The 17,166-nt window shown below is 33.8% G+C and overlaps 1 protein-coding gene across 6 annotated transcripts in view; it reads right to left on the reverse strand.

Moving 5' to 3' along the window:
- Window positions 1–201: 201 nt before the first annotated feature.
- ATPCL (ATP-citrate synthase) overlaps window positions 202–17,166 on the reverse strand; it is a 161,551-nt gene continuing 144,586 nt past the window's right edge. For all 6 annotated transcript variants that reach the window (XM_069847886.1, XM_069847881.1, XM_069847885.1 and 3 more), the window contains 11 exons: window positions 16,772–16,887; window positions 14,858–15,054; window positions 13,718–13,877; window positions 12,138–12,258; window positions 10,401–10,639; window positions 10,052–10,147; window positions 8,376–8,585; window positions 7,246–7,389; window positions 6,403–6,599; window positions 6,144–6,220; window positions 202–2,015 (listed from right to left, as the gene is read on the reverse strand). In XM_069847886.1, coding sequence (XP_069703987.1) covers window positions 1,921–2,015; window positions 6,144–6,220; window positions 6,403–6,599; window positions 7,246–7,389; window positions 8,376–8,585; window positions 10,052–10,147; window positions 10,401–10,639; window positions 12,138–12,258; window positions 13,718–13,877; window positions 14,858–15,054; window positions 16,772–16,887 — 1,652 coding nt within the window. In that variant the 3' untranslated portion in view covers window positions 202–1,920. The remainder of the gene's footprint in view (window positions 2,016–6,143; window positions 6,221–6,402; window positions 6,600–7,245; window positions 7,390–8,375; window positions 8,586–10,051; window positions 10,148–10,400; window positions 10,640–12,137; window positions 12,259–13,717; window positions 13,878–14,857; window positions 15,055–16,771; window positions 16,888–17,166) is intronic.

Here is a 17,166-nt window from a genome sequence, read left to right on the forward strand (position 1 = left end):
TGTCAATCCTAAACAGGAGATCTTTCTATTTTATATATATATATATATATATATATATATATATATATATATACATATATATATATATGAAACCTTTCAGTTTGTTGTTTGTTTTTCAAACTATACAACTGCAGAACAGTGGAACATCTCAACACTATTTGTCCATTAAATGAACTGTAACTTAGATGTAATAAAAATGCATTTGATTCTAAAATTACTTTATAATACACTTAGGTAGTACAATTATTACTTCCATATGATGTTTAAACTTCTAGAAGAATTGTACAAAAGAAATGTTCAGACTTATAAATGAAACATAAAATTGGAAGTATATTTGTGCATACATTACATGCTCTGATCACATCACATAAAGGATTATATTCTTACTGCTCTTAAACACAGGCCATTTTAATTATGAAGTAACTGCACAAACCTAACATACAGTATCAACTTTAATAACTCACAACTGTTGGTGTTTTCATGCAACTAATTGTGTTGCTGTAAAGCCTCGACATTTGCGTCATTAGCCTGTTTAATGGGTATGGATTTACAGTTTCAATTAATTATCAGCCACACTGTATCTATTTCATTTACATGATTGAGATGCAAGCAACAGCTAAATTAGGCCCAGTGCAATTGATTAAAAACCAAAACAATATCTGGCCGAAACAAAAATGGTCTGGATCACAATATAAGGTAACTGGTTCAGTAATGGTGGCACAACGATTAGGATATGGAATGTGAAGAATAATTTATTTCTTGCAGATTGCACATACAGTTCTTGGCACACAAATCAAAAGCCCACAACTGGCATTTGGATTATGGGAACTTAAAATAATGTTAAAAACACATCCAAACTGAGGAGTCACCCGCAAGAGCAATGCACATACGACAGAAACTGAGCTGTGCTGCAATGTATATTAATAAAGAAATAGGAAAATTAATAAAAAAAATACTTAAAACCACCCCAATCTCATCTTCATCCCCGCTGAAATGCCTAAATATATTATTTACATCTGTATAAATATATATCTTATATCATGAAAATTGGAAGAGTATATTTATAATCCCTTACAAAATATAACAAATCTTTTGAAGTATTAATCTCACGACCTGTAATGAAATAGGAATAATCTTTGAAATTTTGGTTCGTGTGGAGCTGCACTAAATGAGAAATCTTTCTAAGGATGTGTCAAACATACATATCTATACCAAAGCACACATTTTATATACTTCTTTACAAGTGCAAAAGCATATTTTCATTCATGACCTCTATCACAGACTAAATTCACAGGAAGTACGTAGTTTACTGCAGTCAGAATAAGCAATTTAGAAGAATTACATACCTAATAATAAATAAATGCACTTACATACTTATAAAATGAGAAATGACATGGCAAAATGAAAGGAGAGTACGTAACAGATGAATATAACAAGAACATTTGCATCTTCTAGATCATGTTTCAGTCAAACCATTTGGCATTTTCATACTTAAAACAATTAACTCGTTGTTGACATACCACATGCTTTCACTCAAGGATGTGCTCATTTTCCGTAGATCTCTTCTAACTATTGCGACTAATACCTCTACCCAAACAAGCTATGACAAAACCATCATCTTTCATGAAGTTCAATAATTTCTCTTCATCAGAAGTGATATTCGTCCTTAAGCATTTATCACTGTTATCACTGCACTGCCTCTTTGCATGTTGACATGATCAATATGACGAATAAAATTGTCAAGAATAATTAATTAAATTATCTGTAACATTACAGTGCAAAACATTTCTACAGTGTGCTCTCTTTAACAACATGAAATTATGACTCTGTTTACTGTATGTGGACGTTTATACGTATAAATCTGTTCTGCCTGTTGGCAACTAACACAAGCTTAAATTATGACTTCTCTCACTGCATAGTTCAGTTGGTATACTGTTCAGGCAAGACGTATGAGATATCATCCCACGGATGACGGTACAGACCTTGCTTCAGGCGTTTCTGGTCCATGAAATGACCTGAAAATATGAAGTTCTTTAAATACTGTACACACTTTCCTCCTAAGTCAAAAATAAATACACCAAGTCTTTAGGGCCCATTTATAATAAGGTATCCCCGTCACATGCCATGAAGGCACTTGAGGGGCATGGAGGTAAAGCCCTATGCTTTCCATGACCTCGGCACTAGAATGAGGTGGTGTGGTCGGCACCACGCTCTGACCGCCTTTTACCCCCCAGAAAGACCCGGTACTCAATTTTATAGGAGGCCGAGTGAACCTCAGGGCCGTTCTGGAAGTTTGACAATGAGAAAAATCCCGTCACCACCTGGGATCGAACCCTGGACCTTCCAGTTCGTAGCCAGCTGTCATTTATAATATACATATGTTTAACTTTATGTTTGCTGGTCTTCATTGTCTCCAGTTATGATTAACTTAAACCTTACTGAAATTCTCCCAGCTTGGCAAAGTTGAGGTTCACTTTTCACTTGGGTGAATCAACAGCAGAATTCATTATCTCTGTAAAATTGTGGTACCAAATTTTAATTGTGGGAAGGAAAGGGGAAAAGGGAATTCCAGGTGGGTTAACTATGACCTTTCTGGAATTCTCCTATCTTGGCAAAGTTGAAGTCTATTTCTGATTTGAAGGCCTCAATATCCGAATTTATTATCCCTGTACAACTGTTATACCAGAATTCTCATTGGAGAGAGGGGGAAGTAAGGAGAGAATTTAAGGTGGGCAACCACAGTGGTTTCATGATAGTAATCCACAAAGCAGACAAGGGGCATATTAGAAGGCATTGGCGTATGCATAATTTTGTCAAGGGGGAGGGGTTTTTATTAAAATTGTTTACAATTTACATTACTGGTATTTTAAATTTTTTGTATTATTATTATTATTATTATTATTATTATTATTATTAATATTATTATTATGTTACTGTATACTTATTAATATTATACTATGTTCTAATAGAACATATTCATGAATATCCTTATAAAATCTTTGAAATGTAATTTTTTAATAGCTACCCAATTTTTAACAAACAAGTTAATTTCATATTGTATTGGCTTCATTTTATTACAAGGTCGGTACTAGGCAGTAGATCTCTCTATAATAAAGATAGAATTGTTATAATTCGAACGTGCCACAGCATCAAGCACAGGGATTATACTGAAGGAAGGTTAAGACTATACTTTATGTCGATGTAGATTTTGTTACTCTGACAGTGAAAAATTAGAGAAGGGAAAACGATCATGGATAAGAAAATACTCAAATTTAAATATGGCATTTTTTTAACTTCGGGGGGGGGGGATCCAAACCCAGTAACCCCCTCCCTTGTATACACCCCTGTTAGAAGGACAGGAAATTTAAATATATTTCTTAATTTAATTATTTAATACTGGTATATATACACATGTCTTTCTTGTATTCTAAAACTGTATGATTCCAGAATAATGTGACTTGTGTCTGTGTACTTTTTAAAGCATCAGAGGATCTCAAAGATGACTGTCGAGGAACAGAATTTTCTGATACATCACTTACAATCCTTTTCTTGTGTCGCACATCACTGAAATTATTTTAGGAATATTACTATCTCACAGAGTGGTTATGTCACATCTCGTTTTAACCCACCTGTTCCTGCTGGCCTCTCTGTAAAGACTAGTAGCTGGGGTGTTAGGCTCTTTCCTGAAAATATTTTATGTTAGGAATTGAGAGTCTACGTAATATTATACAACTGTTTAAACTAATTTAAAGAAAAGGGCCCCGTAAAGTAAGCAACTGTTACATGACTTCCTCCGTTTTCCCAAGCCTATGACATAACCACTCAAATATTAAACATTAGTACAGATTAGCAAAAGATTCTTTTCCATTTGCAAACCACTGAAATGCCAAACAAAAATAAATAAGTTTGAATTAAAATTTTAAGACTCAACCAAATGATAGAGGAATGCTGTCGGTTTATCTACAGTGATAAAAGAAGGTCTGAGTAACTGCTAAGTGAAAGTTATGACTTTAACATAACAATAATGAAATAATAATGATATTAGTTCTGAAACAAATTTTAACTGCATTTTCATTACTCATGTGAAGTTGGGAGAAAGGCCCTGTGATAAGATGGTAGAAGTGACCTGCAGAGAAAAATACTGATGTGATTATAGGAGAGAAACGGTGCATAAATTTTGCCAAGAACCCTTTCATTCAAAGACAGAATTCTTATGCGTACTATGAATCTATAATATGGAAGCTCCAGTTTTATTTGCTTTCAAACTGAACTACGTTAAGAATTTGTATCAATCTTCCAACACTCGCAGATGGGTCTGAACCCACAAATCTCTGGTCTAATAGCGAGCAATGTAACCATTCAACCACTAAGGTCTATCCCACAATGTCGAACAAACACAGTTCCTGTTGGTGAAAATTACCGACTTATGAGGAGCAACATTTATTGCATACAACTGCACCTTAAATCTATCAAATTGAGTACCAGATCTTTCTCGGGGGTAAAAAGCGATCAGAGCATGGTGCCAACCACAACACCTCATTCTAATGCCGAGGTCAAAAAAGCATTCCACTCTACCTCCATACCCTCCAAGTATCTTCATGGCATGTGAAGGGATTACCTTTACTTTTACCTTTAATTGTGCCTTAAAATAGTGTCCTAGGACTCAATCACCATAGCTTAAGGGTGTACTGATGAGGTAATTTTGAGTTGAAAATGTAATATGTACATATATCCAAAACTCAATCATAATGGAGTTACAATCAGTTTTAATTTTGAATCTGTTACAGGCGTGAATCAGAATGTAATAAACAGTTACTGTTGTTGCTATGATAACTTTATTTATTATGTTTCAGTGGAAATGGATGCATTTATAAGTGAGAAATATGCCAATATTCTGTTTATTTATGGACATTGTGAATACTCGGAATTCACATTCATTGTTACTTGACAATCCTTATGTGAAATCTATTTTCAACAATAATTTTCTGTGAACATTTGGTGTCGTATACTTAACAACCAACTCATAGGACCACTTATAATGTGATGACTTTTAATATCCGAGTACTAGCTCTATTTTTTACAGAATGAACTGCCAGGATTATTGGAAGAAGGCAGATGTGGATACAGCAGGATCGTGAACCTCCTCATTTTGACAAGCAAGTTACTGCATTCCTTAATCAAAATTGTTCAATTGGAAGAGAAGGTGCTGTACCTTGGCCACCGAGATCACCTGACCTTAATCTCTTTGATACTTTATTTGTATAAAGGCAGCACGAGGAAATTTTCAACAAGTATCACATTGAAATGTTACATGCTGAGTGTTAAATAATAAAGTTTATGCTCGACCATGCCAAAATGTAGTAATTATACACCTGGTAGCAGTCCTTTAATGCATGTCATTAAAGTACAGGTCTTCAGCCAATGACAAGTCAGCTTTGTACCGTTATATCGATTATTCTCAGATATGCAATCGACAGACAATTAGCGAAAAGTCACGGAGGCTGGAAATCCAATACTGTCGCAGAAGGTTATGTTCTGTTACTATAATAATTAGCGTTAATTGTAAATAATATTCAAATAAATTCAATTTGTCATCTCGTTTTTCAATTCTAAATCATTTTCCAGGTTACATCAGACTAATGTTCATTCTCATTCTGTGCCAAGGTCAATGACATTCGGCCTCGGAAAAAATCAATACTTTCACGTCTGCGCACATCTCACAATTCAGGTCAGTTCTCACTTAACCATAAAAAGACCTAATTTTCAATACTTTCAAGTTAGAAATATGGTCGAGCATAAAAAGTCGTATGAAACTTGCCTATAATGGTAATTAAGACGCTCGTATGAAAATTATGAAACTCGCTTGCGCTCGTTTCATAAACAGTCATACTTGTATCTTAATTACTACCATTATAGGCTCGTTGCATAATGTACTATTAAGTCAAGAAGAATGAATATTACGCTGATTTGTTTAGAGTTGATAAAATTAAAATGTCCAAATCTATGAATCAAGTGAGTTTCGGACATATATTGACATGACATTTTCGACTTAAAATGACCTCACCAATACTCTCTTAAGCTATGGCCATCAAGTCACAGGACATCTTGTATAACAGAGGGAGGAAAGCCATTTAGAAACTTACCAATGAAACCAATACTTCTTCCCAAAACAAAAAGACTGTTGATGGAACCCATTTCTATGTATTCTTGGGCTTCTTCCCTGTAGAAATAAAACAAAATATTATTAGAAATATCATCACTTTACAGTTAATTCCAAATTTCACGCATTTTTGCAGTAATATGGTGGTTACAAAAAAGATACAAGTTCAGTTTATGAACTTCATTATTCATGAACCAGGTATTTTCTTTTTTATTTTTTTTTTCAATTCATGTGTTACATACCTGGTGAAACTTCCACTATGTCTCAGGAGATCAACAAATGAAACAGCAATTACACCATCTACATTAAGGATGAGATTTGGTTTCTTGGATGTTGTGATTTTTTCTACTTCCAAGGCATAATTCAAAAGAGGATGTGCTGGGAAACTCTCCAAGACAAATTCCTTGATTATCTTCACCCGCATATCAGGATTGTTAATCTGCACAAAAGAGGATTATGGTAATTTTATTATTTATTATTTTTTACAGTGTATCACACATACTCAAAACTACAGTCTGTCCAAAATAAAAATGCTCTACACATAAACCTTAAAGAAGTTCTCGGGGCAGAAGGGAAGAAATAGTTCTTTACTTTTCATGTCTTCTTTTTTTTGTAGTGGGTTATTTTATGATGCTGTATCAACATCTTAGGTTATTTAGCATCTGAATGAAGGTGATAATGCTGGTGAAATGAGTCCAGGGTCCAGCCCGATAGTTACCCAACATTTGCTCATATTGGGTTGAGGGAAAACTTCAGAAAAAACCTCAACCAGGGATTCGAACCTGGGCCACCTGGTTTCACAGTCAACTAGTGGTTTGCTTGTGAATCTAGTCGCTCGTCCTCTGATCATGAGTAGTACCTCCTTTCTGGGATTTATAAAATATCTGTGCACTATGAATTGTTTCTAAGACTGTACTACTCACTAATTAACCGAATAATAAACAGATTTCTCTTTAACTGCAAAAATTAATATTAAATTACGCTGAATCTTTAAAAAGTTACACCCACAATGATTTACATCACGAACTTTCATTTATTATTTGTAAAGAAAATATATAATATGTTAGTGATATAGGCCTACTTACTGATTTAACTCTGTGTCCTATACCCATGATAAGTTGGCCCTTCTTTCTCATTGCATTAACAAATTCCATTGGATGAAGGCCAGAATCATAAGCTTCACTGAATTGTCTTGCAGCACCATCTAGGGCACCACCAAACCTGTCACCCTGAAATGTACAGTAGTTATAAAGTTCATCTGTTCTGTGTATGTAACAAAAACAAACAGTAACCTACAAATAGATGGATCTTTGAAACATACCAAACAACAAATGTTACAACATCATTGAGACATAATTGCTTGGTTTCTTATGTATTCAGAAATGGTTAACTAAGATTTTAATGAACTATGCCAATGTTTCAGCGACAATTTACATTTCTGAGCTGGGTAATCTAGAAAGAGAAATGTTATTATTTACTCCCAACTAGAGAATAATAGACAAGGGTGGTAACTAGCTGAGTTGGATTTTCTGTGGATGGGAAATAACAGGTAAATTTTGTCCAGAGTGCTTTCATATTGGGGCAGGATTCTTTTAAATGCCATAAAACTAAACTAAACAGCTGCAACACACAGTTTTATGCCCCTTCTCGAACCAAGCAGAAAATATTATGTTTCTCATAAAGCCATTTATCTTTGACTGAATTTGAACTTATGAACCTTCGAGTTAAAGACAAGTATAGTGACCCCTGAACAATAAGATGCAATTTTAAGAATTTGTTTTCACGATGAAACAATTATTTCATCTTATTTATTTATTTATTTTGTTGGTTTCACAGTAACTATCATTTTGAGTTTTTTAGTTGGTTATTTAACGATGCTGAATCAACTGCTAGCAATGACTGAATTGGTGATAGCAAGATGGTATTTGACGAAATGAGGCTGAGGATTCGCCATAGATTACTTGTTGTTTGCCTCCCAGTTGAAGAAAAGCTCGAAAAAACCCAACCAGTTTATCAGCCCAAATAGGAATCAAACCCACACCCGAGGCGCAGCTCTAGATCAGAAGGCAAGTGCCTCTTGCCGACTGAACTACACCGGTGGCTTCATTTTGAGTTTAATGATCCGTGAAATTAAATACAGATCTAAATAGCACTATCTTACATATAATAATTAATTTTTGTGCAAGACAATATCTGATCTGAAAGTCACACTTACAATTGTGAGCAAGCCTGAGACAACGGATGATACAAGATCCTTGCCTGCACGTGCACAAACAATAGTGTTGTGTGCGCCTGACACAGCTGGTCCATGGTCAGCTGTTACCATCAGACACATTTCAAAGAATTTGCAGACATAGGGAGGAAGGCAGCGCTGGAACCACAGGAGGGATACTACTCCACCAATACCAACATCACGCTTCAGAACCTGCATATAGACATACAAAACTATAAGTGACATAAAAATGTCTAATAAATTATTTACATATTTTTACACCTTGTTAAAGGATCTATTAAAGAAATTTCGGTAAAGAAGAAAGTTTCTAGAAAAGTAGAAACTTGCAATGAAGATCAATAGAGAGACATATAGACACATGAAAAAGTTTCAGATTTTAAAAAAGTACAAATAAGTAAGAACTTGAGCAAATATTGAGTCAAATCAGTACACTGGGCTGCAAAAGAAATGCCGAGTTGAAGTCTCTATCAATTTTAAATATCATGTTACGAGGACTTCACTTAGGAAACAATAGAAATAGATACACACAAAAGACATTGCATGTAAACTCTATTATTGCTTTGTTATCATTACATCATTCACCTTGTTCGTGTATGTCTTTAATAAACTAATGTTATCAAAATCCATTACTGCTAATTACAGAATTCCATTCAAAAGAACTAAGATAATCAATAAACAAACTTAAGTTAACCTCATTAAGAACAAACTAGATAGGTTAGTAGCATGCAAAGGAGAAATGTGTAGTAAAATGTTTCAATGAGATTAAATTTTCAGTTCTGTGTCTGTATTTATAACAACATTTTGTATTTATATTTATAACAAAATTGATACATTCTTTTGTTAATACAATATGAAATGTAATTGACTGTAACTGTACAATGACAACATCCATGGATAATAAGGAAGGCTGTGATTTTCGTGTAGTATTCTTATTATAATAATAATAATAATCCATGGCGCTACAGCCCGTGAAGGGCCTAGACCGATCAGTCGGCTGCTGGCCTCACGCCCATATGCCGAAGCAGAGGTGGACGATCATCCAACCAGAATGGAGGTATCATGTGGTTAGCACGATGATCCCCCCCAACTGTTATAGCTGGTATTCGCAACCAGATTTCGCTACCTATCGTAGCTCCCCAAGTGCATCACGATGCTGGGTGGGCACCAGTCATGAGAAAATTTCTTCCCCATGAGGAATCCAACCAGCACACATTCTGTAACGCGAGTCCTAGGCGGGATGCCTTAGACTGCGATGCCACGGCGCGGAACAGTATTCTTATTATTGTTGTAAAATAAAAGCATATGAATAATTTAAAATAATAAATTTAAATCAATTCATATTAAATAATAATGTGAACATGTTATAAAAGTCATATTTACATGTTTTCAAAAAACTAATCTCAGGAAAATAGCTTTCCACCTCTCGCCATGTTTGCTAAAGTTCTGGGAAAATGATATAATTTCGCATCGGCATTTCTTTTGCAGCCCAGTGTACAATGGGGGGGGGGGGGAACGTTAAAAAGAAAAGTAGCCTAAGTAGTGAACTTGTTACTATCAACTAATGTTAAAGAAATTTGAACTTTAATGCCACACTCAACATACATACACTGGTTATACAAAACATACAATTCCTTATTCTCTCCCATTTTAAAACTTACATCACTAATTGGCATTCCAGCATAGTTCAGCTCCTGTCCTCTCTCATCACAAATACTTGTCATAAATGATGCTGGTTTACGGATCAGGCCCAGCTCCTGTCAACAAACAACATCAATGGTATAAAATCTTTTCTCAGAGCCAAAAGTATTCAAATAAAATAACCTTACAAATACATAGGTACATTTCAGTAAATCTGTACATATTACTTCGTAATTTATAACAAAAAAAGTAACTCTGTCTCACTGTTGTTGATGAAATATACTATTCTGTAATGCTGAAAGTTTTCATACAATATTTAATGACCATATCAACTCAGTCATATTAATTAAATTGATGCAAGCTACTTACCCTCGCCCAGGAGTAATCCATAGGAACTGTGGGTGGTGGAACCTCTGGTTCAGGCATAATAACTCCAGACTGTACCAAGCCATCGTACACTTCATGAATGATATCGCCCAAAGAATCAAAAGACTGTGGTACATGGGCACCAGCTTCACCCAAAGATTTGTTCTTAGAGAGAGCAGTTTCCCGGTCTGAGTTAGCACATGATCCAGCATGGCCAAACTGAACTTCAGATGTGAACATACCTAAAAAGATGGATATTAATAATATGAAGAATAAATACTTTTTAACATTTTTACTTTTTATTCAATTTATTTAATTAGAAAAAAAATAGATATATGACAGTATAATTTGCTAATTTACAACTACTACTAAAAAACGAGAGACATAGTTTTCGATCAAGTGTGACTAATTTTCTTGCCAACAAATGTTTCCTAATAAATGACAAAGGGCATCTTAAGTAAAGCAAAGGCCACATGTTGCTACTTCTCCAGTGCTGCAATACAAACCAAACTGAACAATTTGCGTGCTGTGACGTGTCAACAACAGTGCAATCAGAAAGCAGTGACTACTAAACTAACTATTCGCAACCTTTTCCTGCTGCATGAAGCTTTAAACTGGCAATGTGAACAGGGTCCCAAGGTTCCAGCTGCAACATTTTTTTATATAAGTTTCGTTGAAACTTTTGCAGCTGTTGCGAACAGTGTTACCACCTAAATGTGTCATTAATACTTTATATCAGATCATACTGTAAGAAAATGTATATCCAATTTTGATTTTAAGTTAATTTTTATTAAAAGTATTTACTGAGGCACAAAAATATTTATCCAAATGAATATGTAAGCAACATTCTCTACACTGAAATTGCTTTATATATTTTTTTATTTTTTATTGTGCTTCCTCAAATTAGAGGCTGTCATTAGACAAAGCATACAAAACAATATAAATGGTGAAAGAAAACAGAGTAAGAAAAAAAGTAAACAAGTACACAAACAAACAAACAATGGCAATTTAGAGAATAAAAAAAGTTACAAGTAAAGAAGCAATGAAAGCTAACAAAAGAAAGAAAAAAGATAATGTTTCGTTAGTTTTTTCAGTACACTGTATTAGAGTCCATATAGGTGGTTTCGTAAAAGTTTGACAGACTCTCTAATTATGAAGAGGGCCAGTTCATTCAGAAACGATTTGTGCAGTCATATATATATATATATATATATATATATATATATATATATATATATATATATTCTCTAATTTAACCACTACTATACCAAAGAAAATTAAAAACTTAAAAGTATGAAGTGATTTGTCAAAGCAAATTATATTTACGTCAACACGCTCTATAATATAACCATTTTCACAAACATCTTTGTTCTTCTATAAAAATAAATCTTCTCATGACAAACATTTATTTTTTTTTAAATATTACTTTTGGCATTCCTTTTGCTGTGTAGCAGTCAATACAATTTGTCTTGATGTTAGTCTCTTCCTCTTTCTTGTTTCAGTTCAGTAGCATTGTTGCCAAATTAACCTTTTTTTTTACCGGTAATCCTAGAATTTTGCAAGTTCAGTCTAGTGGCAATAAATTATCATTCTCTCTTAGCAGAAATTCTATTTTTTTTTTCTTCCCTTAGCAGGAGAGAAAACATTATTGGATTAAAACAAAATTATAATTTAAGAAGCATATCAAGATTGTGTGTCAACATTTTCTTATAATGAGTTATTTGTATATCTGTGACATACCTGCACAAGTTCCTATACACCATGCTACTAATGGCTTGTCAATGCGACCACTTGTCAGTGCTTCACATACATCGTACTCTTCTACACCGCCCACTTCACCCAGTAACACAATCATTTTAACCTGTTCAAATAAATAATTAATGAATTAAAAGTAATTAAAAATACGAGCAAAAGTTAATAAGAAAACAAATGTCATTCATTATAGAATTTAAGTTCCATTTAATGAAAATAAAAATGTTTGTGAAAAGAAACTAGATAAAAAAAGAATTTAGAATATAGTTATGTGAGAAGATCTCACGTAAAATATAACATTCATTTTTCAACCAAATGAATCATTAATGATACTGTACAATGTTAGTACTGAATTTACTGGTTATTACTATATGAAGAAAACCCATTCAAACTTGAGTTTTTAATGTCTTCGATAATATGATTATATGAAACAATATTTCTCTACAATACATATGAAAAATCCATGGGAAAAACCTGATAAGTCCAAAATGAGATATTTTTGTTTTTGATTTCATTTGATAGCCCAGCTAGCATAGTTTTGTATAGTTAATAATAAAAGTGGACAGCATAAAACCCTATTTGGTCCAGAGAACTTTGAAGAAGAATGATAAACCAAGACAATAAAATATATAGAGTGTCTTGAAACTTTTCAATTTGCTCTCCTGTAAAAACATTAAAATGTGTTTTTTGCACATAAAATAATTCAATCCATAGGAAAGCACTACATGTATATGTGAAGACTAATTACGAAAGGTTCTGATAATTTAAATCACTATGTAACTACAGAGAGAGAGAGAGAGAGAGAGAGAGACAAAAATACAGGATGATCCGTTTGGGTATGGCTAAAATAAAAACATCGTAGTAAAACACTTACTACTGAACTTTATTTGTTGAAAAACTTTGTGCATATAATACTGAAAGATGGGAGATTCCTCAGAGCTCAACATGACCCCCATTGCACACCCTGCACAACTCATAATAGTGATGAAATTCAGCCCATGTACATTGTAACATAAGAGGGGTGATTTGTTGAAAAGCTTTTACTCTCAGATCATCAATGTTCCAGGGTTTTTGTGAAAAGACAATGTCTTTAACAAAACTCTACACGAAGTAGTCAGGAGGGGTTAGATCTGGGGAGTTTGGGGACCAAGCCAAGAGATAGCTGCTTCTCGTATTGGGTTTCACCTGCGACCTCCTGCATGTTTTTTTAACACAGAACTTGTTTCTACAAATGTTCAATACCACAACATTATTGAATCATATTTAGGTACATTACGCACACCATACTCACGTCGAAATTCCCTTTGAACTCTTTTAACACTCTCAAATTTAGCATACCAAAGAACACATTGTTCTCACTGTTGATTTATAGTAGCCATTTTAATCATCTATGATTTTCATTTGTCCGTTCAGATTATGCATTGTTAATTGTCATATATGGAAACTCCCATCTTTTAATCAGAATATAACCAGCAAGAAATTTTTCCTACTGTCATAATAGCTTTATAATAATAAATTAATATTATCCATACCCAAACGGATCAGACTTTATATATATACACACAAACCTTAGGGTCTGCCTGGTACCTCATGATGTGATCCATGAAGTTTGTGCCTGGGTACCTGTCACCACCAATGGCCACACCCTCCAAAACACCATTTGTAGCCTTTGAAATGATATTATTCAACTCGTTTGACATACCACCAGATCTTGATACATATGCGACACTGTTAAGAGAAAACAAATTTATATGTAACAATCAGTATATGTAATAAACAAAAAAGGTATCAACACCTGTCCCTGAGTTTAAACCAGATTATTTTATGAGTTCAACAACTACGAACAGCAACTAAGAATGTAGTACTATATCAGGGAGCACCTGGGAGCCACTTCTTCCCCACATCAATAATATTTTCCGCAACCTGTAAGTGCAGTGTCCCTTTATTTGAATGGTAAATGTCTCGGACGTGTTACTCATGGAATCTGTAGACTATATTGAATGACATAATAATGTAGCTAAGATGGTGAACAATCATTACAGGAACAGAACACACTATACTACAAATATGAACCACCAGCAGTAAACATATAATTCGAAATATACTGGGACAATGAAATAAGAACTGATAGGAAAATCGTCAAGATATCCTGTTTCAATAAATTACACAAAGACATTACAGTGCTGTCAAACTGCAATTTGCAGTCTTACTTTGCAACAAAGATCAACAGACACTTGCAGCTAGTGATGGCATTAAGGACATGTGAAAAGTCAACAGATTTAATTTTCACTCTCTTGTTCTAACCACTGCTGCAGTAATGCCAAAGACACTGGTCAGACAACTCAATACCTTGAACATGGATCATCTACTACCACAACCATATAATCTGAAATCCGTCATATTAGACTAGTCAGATTATATGGTGGTTCTTAAACTGTTCAACTGACACAAATGCTACCTGATTCTTGTATTCGTAACACATATAGTGAAACTACTGTGTAATTAAAATGACAATAATGATAACAATGAACCAACTGCAAGCACCCTGATACCATTTATTAACAACTACATCGCTAGTTGCCCACTTTGAATCAACAGAGCATTAGATGCTTTTAATAATATTAAATTATAGGTGAGACCCTTGGATCAAAGCATAAAATTTAATGCTCCAACAGCTTTTGAGAAGAAATAAAAAGTTAAAATCTTACCTTCCAGACCTATAAAGTTTGGAATGCAGGATATTGTCCATCATGCCACCTGTGTTGCCAATTTTAAAGCAACCAGGTTTGATACCACCAACTGTAGCTGGACCAATAATATTAACATTCTTTTCCTGGGCCAAAAGAATCAACTTTCGTGTCATATTTTCTGGAATACCTTCTGCAATAATAGCAATAGTACGAATCTGAAAGTATAAAAAGAACGATTATTACATGTAAAATTCAAAGGTAAGCCTGTATGTTAATAGGGTGATTGCTGATTAATAAGTGTCATAAATGGATGTTATACATCATAATGAAATATTACTAGAATACTAAAACCATGATTAACATATGAGCAATCTATAAATACAAGGCCATGCATTTCTTTGGCACCGCTCCCTGTCACAGAGCGGTAATAACATCAGGTAGTTCCGAGCACAAAAACATGGCCTGCTCAAGGATGGCAATTGGCAATGATCATGTGACCTGCACGGAAATGATTAGTAAGCACAGTGCTAATGTACTGTATTTAGTGTTCAGATTTCACTTCTCTGTGTATATGTGTTGTACGAGCCACAATTCACAGATTTAGTAAGCAAAACAAAGAATTTTCATTTGTCGTAACCTTATAAAAAAAAGAATCAGCGGCTCAGTGCCATAGTGAGTTTCAGGAACGTTTTTGTGGAGTTGAGGCATTTAAGAGTATAGTTCGTCAAATAGTGAACAAATTCAAAACTACGGGATCAGTAGTGAACAAGAAATTAAATCGAAGACTTCACATTTTAAGGGGAAAAACTTCACAGCATCAGTGCTCAATTGAAACCGCCACGAAAATCTTTCTGAAAGCTATCCCCAACAAGTAGGGGTCAGCTATACATTAGCACAATACACTACAAAATTACTGAAACTTCATTCATACAAGATTACCGAAGTGCAAGCCTTATACCTCAAGGACCCGCAGAGTAGAATATTTTTTTTTTGCAACTGGTTTCCTCAGTCTGCAAAAGATGGTGTTTTAGACCTACAGTTAGCGTTTTTAGTGAAGATTTGTGGTTCTACTTGCATGGACGAGTGAACAATCGAAATAATCAGCACCGATTAGCAGAAAATTCAAGACTCATACATGGAAGTTTATAAGGTGTAGAAGGTGTGTATGTTGTGTGATAAGTGTGACACGAATAATTGACTCTATTTTTTTCTACGAAATACTGTATTTATTCGAATCTAATGCGCACCTCAATTTTTAAAGGCTTGAAACAAAAAAAAATATATATATATTTACTACTGGTGAATGTAATGCACAGCTGCAACAAAATTTAACTATTTTTTTTTTCAAACTTTTCCTTGATTTTGTGAAAAGCACCTCCCATCTTGTATCATAATATACTATTATTGTACCTATGATTACCTAATTCGCACTCCCTGTGTATTTTGCATCCCTAATTTAACGACTATTTTCGATTTTGTTTCTGCCCCGCATATTTTGCAAATGAACATTAAGTACGGTATGAGTTTTGCTTTCTATAAGTATTGATTTTACGGTTTTGAATAGGTACTTGGACAGTTTGCATCACAACATGAAGTTGGATCAAGAATGCACTGATCAAATACCAATAGAGATTATTTACTATGATTTTATTAATTATAGATTATTAAATAAATTATGGTATTATACAATAGATTTATTATGATTATAATAAATATAATTATTTCTAAATCAAGATTATAAAAACATTTTACTGTTACAAAACTGAAATAAATATTAACACAAATTAATATAGGTATTGTAATTCATACTAGACTAAAACCTAGATCAAGTCCTCTTCCATAAAAATCTGCGTATTTTACGCACCCAAATTTGTCAATGTTCAAAAAGGTAAAAGAAATTACGCGAGACAATTTCAGTTCACATTTAATTACCTGAGGATAATTCATGGCTTCAATTGTACTCTCATATGCTGAACGCAGAGATGCAAAGTTAACAACAACATCTGCTTCTCTATGCTTTGTCATTGCGTCTTCCATTTTCTTGTACACTGGGAAAGCAAAAATAATTATTTGTTAGTTTGATATACCTTACATAACATGTAAAAAATTATTCAAATACGATTTTTTTTGCACTTAATTTCTATAAAATTCAACTGCCTTAAAGTAAAAGTAATGCATTGTTAAAGTAGTAAAGAAACTGGTGCAATATGTTTAGAGTTACTGCATTCATTTTAAGTCTTTATACACATGAAATTTACCAGCCACTCATTTTAAGTCCTTACGTACATAACATTTATCAGCCAGAATTTCATTTTATAACTTATTTG

Source organism: Periplaneta americana, chromosome 15 (genome assembly GCF_040183065.1).
Source record: "Periplaneta americana isolate PAMFEO1 chromosome 15, P.americana_PAMFEO1_priV1, whole genome shotgun sequence".
NCBI lineage: Eukaryota > Metazoa > Arthropoda > Insecta > Blattodea > Blattidae > Periplaneta > Periplaneta americana.